This window comes from Mustela putorius, unplaced genomic scaffold, assembly GCF_011764305.1.
Source record: "Mustela putorius furo isolate JIRA1106 unplaced genomic scaffold, ASM1176430v1.1 tig00000695_pilon_pilon_pilon, whole genome shotgun sequence".
NCBI classification, from domain to species: domain Eukaryota; kingdom Metazoa; phylum Chordata; class Mammalia; order Carnivora; family Mustelidae; genus Mustela; species Mustela putorius.
The window spans coordinates 3,746,346-3,760,208 of NW_025421447.1; the positions used below are offsets into that span (position 1 = coordinate 3,746,346).

Sequence of the window (13,863 nt, forward strand, 5' to 3'; positions counted from 1 at the left end):
CCCTATCTTAGCCATGAAAGACACACATGGGCTGTCCTTCAATCTCAGGGCCATGGGCAGGTCTTGGGTATCTTTGGTATTTTAGATTATTGGTATCTTGCTTTCAAATCTGACTTAGTATCAGTTCAAGGTGGGTAATCCTGGGAAGGAATGGTTCCGACGTGGAAAGTCACACACTCAGGCATCTACTCAGACACTAATGGCTCTGACACTTTGGAAGTAATTCTTCCCCTGAGAACTTCAGACTGCACCTTTGAAAACAAATTCCAGTGGCTGAGATGCTGGGTGCAAAGCTGTCATCTCTGCACAGCTCTAAGTCACTGTTGCTTCTGCTTATAACTAAGTCACAGAGGATGCCATCACGTACAGGGACTGAGACCCTGGAGCCTGTATTGATCCCCTAGGGCTGCCCTAACAAAATACCACAGACTGGGTGGCTCAAGCAACAGAAATTTATTTAATCACAGTTCTAGAGGCTGGAAGTCCAAGATCTCTTTGTCATAGGGTTTGATTTCTTCTGAGGCTTCTCCTGAGCTTGCAGATGGCTGCCAGATTCTCCCTCTGTCCCCTTATGGTTGTCTCTCTGTGTTGGCTGTGTCCCGATCTCCTCTTCTTTTGTTGTTTTCTTAAAGATTTACTTTATTTTAGAGAGATGACCCACGCAAGTTCATGCGAGAGCAGGGGAAGGAAAGAGCGAGAGGAAAAGCATCTCAAGCAGACTCTCCAGCTGAGCGCAGGGCTGCCTTATAGCCCTCAGGCATAGCCTCATAGCCCTCAGGCATAGCCCTGAGGCATCATGACCTCAGTCAAAACCAGGAGTCTGTCGGCTAACGGAGACACCCAGTTACCCCCAGTCTCCTTTTCTTATAAAAAAGACACTACTCATATTGGATTAGGGCACATCCTAATGACATACATTCCTTTCCTTCCCTTCTTCCGCCCTCCCCCTCTTCCCTCTCTCCCTACTTCCTCCCTTTCCTTTTTTCTTTCTTTTGTTTCACTTGAAAGAGAAGCACAAGCAAAGGAAGCAGGAGAGGGAGAAGCAGGCTCTCCACTCAGCAGGGAGCCCAGTGTGGGACTGATCCCACCTGGGATCACGATCTGAGCTGAAGCAGATACTGAATCAAATGAGCCACCCAGGTGCCCCCTCAATGACATTTTAACTTAAATGCCTCTTTAGAAGTCCTATATGGCCTTAAGTATAGTCATATTCTGAGGTACTAGGAGTTAGAGCTTCAAGATAAGAATATGGGGTTGGGCCGCCTGGGTGGCTCAGTTGGTTAAGCAGCTGCCTTCGGCTCAGATCATGATCCCGGCGTCCTCGGATCGAGTCCCACATCGGGCTCCTTGCTCAGCGGGGAGCCTGCTTCCACCTCTGCCTGCCATTCTGTCTGCCTGTGCTTGCTCTCCCTCTCTCTTTCTCTGAGGTTAAAAAAAAAAAAGAATATGGGGAAGAGGGCAGGAGACACAATTCAACTCATAATAGGGACTATGAAAATCTGAGTCTGGGGGTGAAAACCGGAGCTAAAATCCATACTGCTCTCTCTTTCCCCCCCACCCCACACTCCTTGCAAAAAGGCAAAAAAATTTTCAAGTCTTTCTTCCTCAGTTTCTGTTCTCATTGAATTTCCACCAGTCTCTAATGGTTTTACCTGTGAACAAAAACACAAACTCTTGGCCTTTTCCTGGTGCAAATAAGTGCTGTTCAAAGAGGGGCCACCCACACACTTGCTGCTGAGTCTTGCGCAGTGCCGGCTTTCCAAGGCCCCAACCGACTCGTTTCTAAGATACCAAAAGGTATCTTCCACTTTCATCTGGTGTACGAATCGCCCGTCGGAGATAAACTGGTCTCTGCCCTCACAGATTCTAGGGCCGCCAAATATAATCACGGAAAGGGAGGAGCAGAGCGGGTTGTGCGCCTCCCATTGGTTCCAGCTGCCCAAGAGCTTGAACTACGAGCGCCCCGCGCTGGACAACTCCTCTACTACATGCACAAAGTTTTCTGTCTGCATCTGGGGTTGTTCTGGAGGAACAGGAGTCTCCTGCTGCGGACGTGAGCAGGTAACGGTACCAATCAGCAAAGATCGCGGGGAGGGGCCTTGGTTAAGGCGGTCTTTGAACCTTCCGGCGACTGCCGCTCTTTTTATTGAAACCCACAGGACTGTCAGAACTGAATGCCGGGCTGCAGAAGCCGGCCCCTCTTTGTCCTCTGGTCCATTTCTGCTTGGAGCTGCCCATACTACCTGCCTTGAGGTGGGGACAGGATTGGGGAAAATGAGAACGTCAAGGACTTAAGACCTCTGGCAAAGTCGCTCAGGCCCACAAGGGACTTTGGACCAGCAAAATCCGGTTGATCTGAGAAGCCTGGGCATTACTGACACCCAACCCGCTAGTAAAGCTCAGGAATCCAGATCTCGACGCGGCGGAGGTCGGGCCATACGAAGGTGGCGATTTCCCACCCCAGCCAGAGCGCCGCGCCTTTCGGGGCCACTTCCGACTGGGATGTGGAGGTCGTCCGCGCACAGCGACGCCGCGCGACTCCCCGTGGCTTAAAAAAGCCAGCCAGGGGGCCCCTGGGTGGCTCAGTGGGTTAAAGACTCTGTCTTCGGCTCAGGTCATGATCTCAGGATCCTGGGATCAAGCCCCACATCGGGCTCTCTGCTCGGCGGGGAGCCAGCTTCCCCGTCTCTCTGCCTACTTGTGATCTGTCAATAAATAAATAATCTTAAAAAAAAAAAAAAAAAAAGCCAGCCGGGGTGCCCACTGGATGTCAAGTCTCTAGCGTCGCACAGAAACTCCGTTGTCTCGGGCCTATCTCGACCATGAAATCCCATTTTCTCTTCCCAGACAGCTTACAACCTGGGTCACGGTGGAGCGGCTAAAAGACTACCCCACACCAATCAGTAAAGCGAGCGTGCACCGCCATTTCGCAGAAGCGAAACGGAGGAACCTAGCCGCCGAGAGAGGGAAGCTAGCCAACAGGGAACCTGGATCCGGCTCGTGGCCTTTACGTCACAGGTCATGAACACTCGTCTGTCCCACCCTCCCGCGATAGGGAAGCGTCCGCCGGCAAGGAGCGGACAGACGACTTAAGTGGCACAGCTTCTTCTAAGTGCTGTCGTGGGTGGCTCTGAAAAGAGCCTTTGGATGGGATGGAACCTCGAACCGAGCCGAGCGCTCACTCAAGCCCGCTCCCCGCGGATGCGGCGCGCCAGCTGGATGTCCTTGGGCATGATGGTGACGCGCTTGGCGTGGATGGCGCACAGGTTCGTGTCCTCGAACAGACCCACCAGGTAGGCCTCGCTCGCCTCCTGCAGCGCCATGACCGCCGAGCTCTGGAAGCGCAGGTCCGTCTTGAAGTCCTGCGCGATCTCGCGCACCAGCCGCTGGAACGGCAGCTTGCGGATCAGCAGCTCGGTGGACTTCTGGTAGCGCCGGATCTCCCGCAGGGCCACGGTGCCCGGCCGGTAGCGGTGCGGCTTTTTCACGCCGCCCGTGGCCGGCGCGCTCTTGCGGGCCGCCTTGGTGGCCAGCTGCTTGCGCGGGGCCTTGCCACCGGTCGACTTGCGGGCCGTCTGCTTCGTGCGAGCCATACCAACCAAATCACCACCTCAACCGCGCCGCCGCAGCCACACTAACGCCCCCTCCGCCCGCCGCCCCACTTTTTATAGGCACCCACTGTCTCCGATTGGGCGAGACAAGACTTGAAAGTCCCGCGCTGCCTGCCCATTGGCCGTGACGTCACCCGCCCTGGCGTCACCCATTGGCTTGGACAGAATCCTCCCTTCCTCGCCCGCCCTCCTCACTCTCCAGTTTGCCAACAGCCTTCCGCACCTTGTTTTTCCTTTCTTTTCGGCGGGCGGGGGAAGGGCGTGTTAGCTCGTAACCGGGTCAGAATGTTGTTCCTCCCCAGCCCTTCAACCCCCTAGAACACGCGGCTCCCCGTTCCTTCCCACGCTGTCTCCCCAACTCGACCTCAAGCTTGCGTTGGCTCCGTCCCCCAAAACGCCTTGTTACCTTTGCAGAGCCCCCTCGTTCCGTCAGGCGGAACGCCTGTCGGGGCTTTTCAGGTCGGAAAGTGGTCTCACCTCATCCCCTCACCCCCCTCCGCCTTCCGGGCGCGAGATCCCGCCTCCAGGAAGCTAAGTGGAGGCCCGCACCGCCGCTGCCAAGGCCGTCCCACACTTTTACTTGACCAACAGCCGGCTCAGGAAAGCCCAGGACCAGGTCTGCCGCACTCCCGCAAACTGCCCGCTCCCTTGCCGGCCGGCAGGAGTGCACGTGTACGTTGGGCCAAGGCCTCGGGAAGCGGGCCAGCTGCGCCCTCGGTCCCCCACTTAAGACTTGAGTCAGGAGCCGCCTGACAGTACTCCTGACCGAATCGAGCGTGGCTGTACCCCTCTCCCTGCGTCCAGTCCTAAGGTCTACGAGCCACCCAACAAAATCAAGATGGTCGAGAGCTCAGGGTTGGGAGACGAGCAACCCCTTCCCCTCGCCTCGCCTCGGGGTCTCCGAGGGGATCGGCCCACTACCCGCAAAGGCAGAACGGAGCAAGCTGGCTACTGTAACAACTCTTTTACTTGAGAGAGTGGGTGGCTCTTAAAAGAGCCTTTGATTTCACAGGTGTCCTCTTCCACACCAGGGCTGGCTGGGCTTCAGGGCTTCACTTGCCCTTTGCCTTGTGGTGGCTCTCCGTCTTCTTGGGGAGCAACACGGCCTGGATGTTGGGCAGGACGCCGCCCTGGGCGATGGTGACTTTGCCCAACAGCTTGTTGAGCTCCTCGTCGTTGCGGATGGCCAGCTGGAGGTGGCGCGGGATGATGCGCGTCTTCTTGTTGTCTCGGGCCGCGTTCCCCGCCAGCTCCAGGATCTCCGCCGTCAGGTACTCCAGCACCGCCGCCATGTACACCGGCGCGCCGGCCCACCCGCTCGGCGTAGTTGCCCTTGCGCAGCAGCCGGTGCACTCGGCCCACCGGGAACTGCAGGCCGGCGCGAGACGACCGCGACTTGGCCTTGGCGCGGGCCTTGCCTCCTTGCTTGCCACGACCAGACATGACGATCACGCTCCCGCAAGACGCCTCCCGCTAGGCCACCGACAAAGTCGCCGCGCGCCACCCCGCTTCACCCTTTTATAGGCAGAACCCGGATTGTCCACCCAGCCCTTCCATTGGCTGAAGCGCATCTTTGTCCTCACGGCCAATAGCGTGGCTCGGCCAGAATCCGCTCATTTCCATAATCTCGTCCCCCCGCGCAGGAGCGCCGCCGAAAACTCGCGAATCACCACGCAGCCCAAGCACAGCCTTAATTTGCCTACGGCCTCTTTAAGTAGCGAGGCGCTTCCGGCCGCCTGGGCCTTAACTGCGCTGCGTGCGCCTCCGGACGGCTCTCGGTTGTTGCTCGCGCTTCCCGCTCTGCCCGAGCCGGCCAAATCCGCTCCCGCGCCCAAGAAGGGCTCCAAGAAAGCGGTCACCAAACCCTAGAAGGACGGCAAGAAGCGCAAGCGCAGCCGCAAGGAGAGTTACTCCATCTACGTGTACAAGGTGCTCAAGCAGGTACACCCGGACACCGGCATCTCGTCCAAGGCCATGGGCGTCATGAACTCCTTCGTCAACGACATCTTCGAGCGCATCGCCGGCGAGGCCTCCCGCCTGGCGCAGTACAACAAGCGCTCCACCATCCCGTCGCGGGAGATCCAGACGGCCGTGCGCCTGCTGCTGCCCGGCGAGCTGGCCAAGCACGCCGTGTCCGAGGGCACCAAGGCGGTCACCAAGTACACCAGCTCCAAGTGAGTCCCCGCCGGGAGGCGGCGCTCGCCCGGGGCGCCGGCCGCTTCGCTCCAAAGGCTCTTTTCAGAGCCACCCATCTTAATGAAAGAAGCTGTTCACGTGCTGTATTGTGTATGTATGACTCCTACTATGTTGGGGCGTTTCTTTTCTAGTACATTAAATTCATGCGTGTTGCGTTCAAATGTCCGTCTTTGTCCTTTTCAGTCAAGCGCTAGGATAGTTTATGCCTAGTTGGTGAAAAACGAAGCGGGGTGTAGGTATGATGTGGCTTGTTGGAGAGGACTGTTCTTGAAACTGGCTTTGGTTTTGCTACGTGCAGTTGAACATATACACTATTACGTGAATTGCTTTTCATAAACTTATTTATGCACGATGAGATAGTCGTTAGGATAAAACCAGCAATTCTATTGTACCAGTTGGCAAAACGGTGGTGGTACTTAAATATTTCATTATGTATGGAAAAAGTGATGGCTTTTATATTTGGTTCCAACAAATCCCTCGAGTCGATATCTTCGATTCACAAACACCTCATATTCATGGAAAATTCTCCCATTAGGAGAATTGAAGCTGATTTTGATAGAGAAATTAACCCTTCCTGATGGTGCCTTCTCCCCCTAATCAAATCCCACAAAACCTGCCTAAAATATGGTAATGGTGATTTCCTCCAAGAACTGTTTCTTAGATTAAAGGCTATTTTCACGTATTAGGAACGAAAAATGGGTAATTTCTGAAGTAGGAAAGAGACTCAAATGCTAGAGGAGCAGAAAGCCCAATATGGTTGGCAAAGTGAAAAGGAAGTTGATTAGCTTGAGAGTTTGTTCTCAGTGTTTAGGGAACTCTTGGATTGTTTTTAAGGCAGGGATCTGTTATAACCTTAAAAAAGATTACGCTGATTGCTTAGTGGTCATAGACCCTAGGTTGCCCACAGTAGGAGCAAAAAAAAAAAAAAAAAAAAAAAAACAATTAGGAGGCTATTGTAGTGTTGCGGACTAGAGCAGTGATTCCTGAAATCTGGTCTCCAGATCAGGAGCATCAGCATTACCTGAAAAATCTATTGAAAGTGAGAAGTTCAGGCCCTGATAATCTGTGTTAATAGATCCTTTGGGTGATTCCAATGGGTGCCTAAGTGTGAGAACCCCTAGAAAGTTTAGACACTTTGGATAGGAATACAGTGATGGTAATGGTCATGGTTAGCTATGTTGGAATTAGGATTATATTTTGGAGGTAAAATTGACTGGTTTTGGTGAGGAATAAGATTATATAAGAGCAAAACTACTAAGTTTTTGGTTTGAACAATTAGTGCTGTGTGGGTTTTTTTGTTCTTTTAAAGATTTGTTTATTTGAGAGAGAGTGTGTGGGTGGTGTGGACAGCCAGGGAGGGAGAGGGAAAGAATCTCAAGGAGACTCCCTCCTGATCAGGGAGCATGAGGCAGAATTGATCCCCCAGACTCGGAGATCATGACCTAAACTGAAATTAAGAGTCAGATACTTAACCGACTGAGCCCCCCAGAACGCCTCTGAACAACTGGGGCTGTAAATCAAAATAGAATACTGGGAGGCATCTGGGTGGCTCAGTCGTTAAGTGTCTGCTTTAGGCTGGGGTCGTGATCCCACTAGAGGAAAAAGTACATCCACAGGGGAGAATCGGAGAACTGAACCAACCACTCATGGAATTTAGCCAAACTGAAAGCCCTGTTCTACCTTCGGACATCCAGTTAAGCCTATTTATCTGACATACTTTCATTTAAACTAGTTTGAATCTTGAAATGTTTGATAAATAAAAACATAATTTCCCAGCATAAACAGTGATAGACCGTTTGTCCCAAAAGGTCTCAAAGAGGTTAAATGAGGTAGATAAGAAAAAAATAGAGGTGCTCCAACTGCACATTTGGACCAAGTCTCCAAGTTAAATTAAAATCAATACTTCACCAGGGCCAGAGATTAATATTACCATCCAGGAGGATTGTCTGGGATTTAAAGAAATCTGAGATTTTATTTAAAAACTTAATGTAATTCTGTTACTAAAAATCTTAGTCTTTGTATGAGTTTTTCAGGGCTTCTATAACAGAGGGCCAAAAACTGAGTGGCTTAAAACAACAGGAATTTGGGGCGCCTGGGTGGATCAGTAGGTTAAGCCTTTGCCTTCGGCCCAGGTCATGATCTCAGGGTCCTGGGATCAAGCCCTGCATTGGGAGCTCTGCTTGGTGGGGAGCCTGCTTCACCATCTCTCTCTGCCCGCCTCCCTGCCTACTTGTGATCTCTTTCACTCTCTCTCAAATAAATAAATAAAATCGTTTAAAACAACAACAGGGATTTATTCTGCCGTAGTTCTGGAGGCTAGGAATCTGAAGTCAAGGTGTTGCCAGGGCCCGGTCCCTCTGAAGGCTCTTAAGGAGAATCCTGTTTTTTTTTCCCAGCTTCTGGTAGCTCCAGCGATTTTTTTGGCATGTGACTGCATAACTCCGACCTCTAGCTCAGTTTTCTTCCTGTGTGTTTGTACATTTTCATGTTCATAGTCACATGGGATTTGGGCCCACCCTAATGACCTCATTTTAAATTGATTACAGGCAAATCTCATTTTATTGTGCTTTGCAGATAATGCATTGTTTACAAATTGAAGGCTTGCACCAACCCTATATGGAGGGAGCCTATTGGCTTCATTTTTCCAACACCATTTGCTCACTCAATGTCTCTATCACATTTTGGTAATTCTTACAATAGTTCAAACTTTTCATTATTATTGTTATGGCATCCTGTGATCACTGATCACAGCTTGCTGAAAGCTCAGATGATTGTTAGCATTTTTATCAATAAAATATTTTGTAATTAAGGTATATATATCAGAGTTTTTTTTTTTTACATAATGCTATTGCACACTTAATAAAATACAACACAGTGTAAACATAAATTTTATATGTACTGAGTAACTCAAAATTTCATTTGATTTACTTTATTGCAATATTTGCTTTATTGTGGTGGTCTGGAACCTAACCCACAATATGTCAGAGGTATGACTGTACATCGCTGCAAAGACCCTACTTCCAAATAAGGCCACATTCTAAGGCCCTGGGGAGTTAGATTTCAACATATCTTTTCAGAGGACAAAATTCAATGCCTAACAGTAGTCAATAGCTGTGGTAAGCGGCACATGGCCCCCAATTACATGCACATCTAAGTCCGTAGAATCTGTGAATGTTACCTTATATGGCAAAGGGGACTTTACTGATACAATTTTGAAATAGGGAGATTATCCTCAATTATTTGGGTGAGCCCCAAATGTAATCACCGGGGTCCTTATCAGAGTAAAGCAGAAGGGTCAAGGGCGGAAAAAGGTGATGACAGCAGAGAGAGATTTGAAGATGATTCGACACCTTTGAAGAGGAAAGAAGGGACCATGAGCAGAGAAAGGTCCCCGCCTACAAGCTGGAAAATGCATGGAAATGGATCTCTCCCTAGAGCCTTTGGAGAGAGTACAGTCTTGGTTTCCACTTGGTAAAACTGATTTTTTATTTCTGATCTCTAAAACTGTAAGAGAATACATATGTGTTTAAGCCACAAAGTTTATAATACAGTTAGTTGACCCCTGAACAACACACTTGAACTGCACAGGTCCACTTATACACATTTTTTGGATAAATATGGCCCAGAACTCCAAATGTATTTTCCTTATGATTTTAATCACATTTTCTTCTCTTTAGCCTACTTTATTGTAAGAAAATAGTATATGACACGAACTATGTGTTAATGACTGATGTTATCAGAAAGCCTTCCTTCCAGTCAACAGTAGACTAGTAGTCCTTTGGGGGGAATCAGAATTCACATGCAGATTTTTGACTGCTCAAGGGTCGGTGCCCCAAACCCGTTGTTGTTCAAGGACCAACTGTAGGCGGTGTTGCCAGTGCCCCGGCGGAGAAGCTGAGGTCATCATTGAATCTGAAATACTTCAGGAAGATACAGAGTGGTTTCTGCACTGTAGACAATGAAGTGTGTTGTTGTGGGCAATGGTGCTGTTGGTAAAATATGTCTCCTGATATCCTACACAACAATCGGATTTCCACCTGCCCATGTACCGGTTGTTTTTGACAAGGATGCAGCCAGTTACGATTGGTGGAGGGCATATGCTCTTGGACTTCTTGACACTGCAGGGCAAGAGGATTGTGAAAGATTACGGCCACTGAGTTATCCACAAACAGGTATATTTTCATCTGTTCGTCAGTGGTCTCACCATCCTCATCTGAAAATGTGAGGGAAAAGAGGGTGCCTGAGATAATGCTCCATTGTCCAAACACTCCTTTTTTGCTTGTTGGGACCCAAATTGATACCTGAGATGACCCCTCTGTGACTGAGAAACTTGCCAAGAACAGACAGAAGCCTATCACTCCAGGGACGGTTGAAAAGCTGGCCCGGGGATCTGAAGGCAGTCAAGTGTGTGGAGTGTTTTGCACTGGCACAGAAAGGCCTAAAGAATGTATTTGACGAAGCAACATGGGCTACCTTGGAGCTTGCCGGACCAGAGAGGAGCCACCGGTGTGTGTTGCTGTGAACGTCTCTTCAGAGCCCTTTCTCTATGGCTGGTGTCAGCATCACACTAAAAGCAATTTTAAATCAAACTCAAGATTAAGATTAAAAATCATTTTTGCAATAATGACAAGTGTCTGCACCTACCCACATGCACTCATGTGAGACAAGGCCCGGACGTATGATTCCTTTACCCCTCTCTAATTTGAGTAATTGTGTATTGTCAGAAAAGTGATTAGTACTAGTTATTGTTTTGTCATTTGTTTAAAACAAGACATGCTCGTGATGACTCTAGCAGATTAATGTGGGATCTTGAAGTTCTTCCAGGCTCCATCCACTCTGGAGAATGATCTGGGACATTTAATTTTGTTTGTTTGTTTCTGGTTTTGGTAGGCAGTGGGGTGGGGTACAGGAGTGTGTGTGTGGGGGGGTTTATTTAGTCATGTTTTTAAAATTCATTAACCATTGGACAGCCCTTAAGGGGAGGAGGACGAATTGATTCCACATTCCACTTCCTAGATCTAGTTTAGAAAACTTGTTCTTCACCTCGTGCTCTTAGGAAGGAGTATAGTAAATGCCTCATTATAAATGAGGCATTTACTGAACCACCCAGGCGCCCTAAATGTCTCATTTAAAAATGTACTCCTTCAGGGGTGCCTAGGTAGCTCAGTGGGTTAAATAAAGCCTCTGCCTTCGGTTCAGGTCATGATCTCAGCCCCTGAAGTGGGCTCTCTGCTGGGGCGGGGGGCGGGGAGCCTGCTTCCCTTTCTCTCTCTCTCTCTCTGCGTGCGCCTACTTGTGATCTCTATTAAAAAAAAAAAAAACAAAAAAACAAAAAAAACCACAACCCACTCCTTTTTGAAAGCTGCCTTTTCTCTCTACCCTTGAGTAGGTCCAGTATTTGATGAAACTCACGAAAGTTGGTGGAACATGTCTTGCCCCTCCTCTCTTCTAGGATGCACACTCTATATGTGACTGTGACTTTCAAGGAAATTTGTTTGCCATTTGCTGATTTTTTTTGAAGTTAATTTCTTCTTTCACTGATAAATGAAGAAAAGTATTGTGCCTTTGGAAGTACACCAAATGGATTGAGTACGTAATTAAAAAACATTTTTTCCCCTGTCAGTCATTGTCTTACATGCTTAGCAGAGATATCCAGCTTAATAGTGTACAATACAGTGTTCCTAGAATACAGCTGAAGACCTGGTAAATCGAGGAAATGTGAGGGGTGGCGCTGGGAGACAGATCTTTGGAATGATGCACATCCTCTTTCAAGCTGGGAGGATGAAGAAGCTGGGGGGTGTGGGTGGGGTGGGGAGAACATTTAACAACAGGAGACCAGTCAGGGGAATCCCCTTGTTTCTGTTTTGCATATGAGGAACCCTAGAGTAGCTATTTGAGGGCTCTAATTTAATTAAAAAAAAAATCATGGAGTCTTAAGACTCTGTGAGTGTTAATAAGAATTTTATCCACTTACTTTGGTTGCAGTTTCCAGTTTTTTAAAAAAATGTTTGGGTAATCTTCTCCATCTTCCCCTAATCCTAATTCTTGTAGATTGATTACTGTTGAACCAATGCTTCCTCCTGTCCCAATTCTTTGTATATGCGTTCTTTTCAGATGCAAATTAACATAACAAATAATAAATAACAAATTAACAAAAAACCCTTCACCAAAAAAAGAAAAAAAAAAGATCAACTGTGATTTGTTACAACTGCAAAGACTATTTCCAATAGGCCATGGAAACTAATACAACAGCTATATATAGGATATTTTTTTCACAATTGAAGAAATTTGAATATGGATTGTATATAACTTAATATTAAGTCGGGATTAAATTTGTTGTATGTAATAATGGTATGTAGTGATATAGGACAATGTCTTTATTTCTAAGGGAGAAATGCTAAAGTGTTTAGGGAGAAATGTCAATGTTTGCAACTTATTTTTAAATTATTCAAAAAATGTGTAAGTGTGCATGAAAAGTGATAAAGCAAATGCAGCAAATTGTGACAATTAGTGAATCTAAATGAAGATATGGTTGAAGATCTACTTTTTTTTTCAATTTTTCTATAGGTTTGAACTCCCCCTTCTTGAGAATTTTTTTTAACTGTGATTAAAGACTTTAAGTATGACAGAAACAGCTTTCATAGACATTATCATCCATTTTATTTTTGCAATAAAACAAATCTATGTTAACTACATAGTAGTTAACAAAACTATGTTAACTACACTTTCGTCAAGAACATACGATTTTTCATCTCATTAAAGGGCTTATGTATGTTTGGGAGTGATCATCCATCTACTAACTAGAACTCTGAATGTTATCTCTCGCTCATCATACTTGCTCTACTCATTAAAGATTACAGTGACTTGGGGTGCCTGGGTAGCTCAGTGGGTTAAGCCTCTGCCTTCAGCTCAGGTCATGATCTCAGGGTCCTGGGATCCAGCCCTGCGGGCTCTCTGCTCAGCGAGAGCCTGCTTCCCCCTCTCTCACTGCTTGCTGCTCTGCCTACTTGTGATTTCTGTCAAATAAATAAAATAAGATCTTTAAAAAAAAAAAAGATTATAGTGACTTATGTGATTGCACTAGTCCAAGGATGCTCCAATTACATTGGCTTAGACATTTGGTTATTCTGAAGTTGCATAGGGGAGTTTAGTCAAATTTGGTCTCAGTAGACCAAAACTAAGTCATTTCCAGGGAGAGAACACATCTTGACATGTTCTAGTGATTCTAAGTGCTTTCAGAAAGAGACAGCAGATCATCTACAAAAGAGCAAGAACCAGACTTTCTACCTCTAACCCCTTTCTCTTCCCTGAACTCCAGATTATCATATTTCATATTCCCATTTGGGAATTTGGTCATTCCTATCTGATTCCTACTTGATATTTCCACTCAGATAGCTCCCAGGAGTCTCACAATTTTGTCCGAAATGGTACTTTAGATTTCTCCCTCCAAACCTACTCATCACTCATGTCAGTAAATAGCAGCTCTTTCTGAATGCTCTGTCCAAAAACCTGCAATTAATCCTTTATTCTTCTCCTGTCATAACCTACATTCAGCTCATCAGTTTCAATTAAAATATGTCTTCACTACTTCTCAGATCTCCAGTGATACCACCTATCTCTCTCCTGCTATTACTCTTGCTCTCCTATAGTCTATTTTTTAACATAGCATCCTCAATGAGCTTTAAAAAAAAAAAAAAAAGTCAAATAATGTCGTTACTCTGATCAAACTCTCCAAAGGCACTCCAACTCACTTGGAGGCACTCACAAAATCTTTGTGGTGGCCTATGAAGCCTCTCTATGGCCTACATGGTCTGACCTTCAGCTACCTCCCTGATCTCTTCTCCCTGCAGATATTCTCTTTGCTTGCTGTGTTTCAGCCTTACTAGCATTGCTTATTACTTGAACTCCCCAAACATGTGCCTGCCCCAAGGCCTTTGCACTTGTTTCCCAATTCTTAGAATCCACTTCTCCAAGGTAGGCTATGGCTCACTATCCTATCTATTCAGGCCTTTGCTCAAATATTAAGTGATCAGACCTGTTGTCCACACTGGATTCC

At 47.4% G+C, this 13,863-nt stretch overlaps 1 protein-coding gene, 1 long non-coding RNA gene and 3 pseudogenes across 2 annotated transcripts; 3 read left to right on the forward strand and 2 right to left on the reverse strand.

Annotated features, from left to right (window-relative positions):
- The first annotated feature begins 1,956 nt into the window (after positions 1–1,956).
- Positions 1,957–2,524, forward strand: LOC101670619. Its single transcript, XR_201121.3, has 2 exons — positions 1,957–2,061; positions 2,160–2,524. It is a non-coding gene; the product is annotated as an uncharacterized LOC101670619 (long non-coding RNA).
- Positions 2,525–3,118: 594 nt separating this feature from the next.
- LOC123392915 (histone H3) lies at positions 3,119–4,085 on the reverse strand. The gene has a single exon (XM_045083144.1). The coding sequence runs from the start codon at positions 3,591–3,593 to the stop codon at positions 3,183–3,185; it is 411 nt and encodes a 136-aa protein (XP_044939079.1). The 5' UTR covers positions 3,594–4,085; the 3' UTR covers positions 3,119–3,182.
- Positions 4,086–4,560: 475 nt separating this feature from the next.
- On the reverse strand, positions 4,561–5,135 carry LOC123386931 (annotated as a pseudogene).
- Positions 5,053–5,968, forward strand: LOC101679469 (annotated as a pseudogene).
- A 2,817-nt stretch (positions 5,969–8,785) lies between these two features.
- On the forward strand, positions 8,786–10,975 carry LOC123392943 (annotated as a pseudogene).
- The last annotated feature ends 2,888 nt before the right edge of the window (positions 10,976–13,863 follow it).

Bases quoted from the DNA above. Each gene is read 5' to 3' on its own strand.
- LOC123392915 (XM_045083144.1), bottom strand. From the start codon at position 3,593: ATGGCTCGCACGAAGCAGACGGCCCGCAAGTCGACCGGTGGCAAGGCC.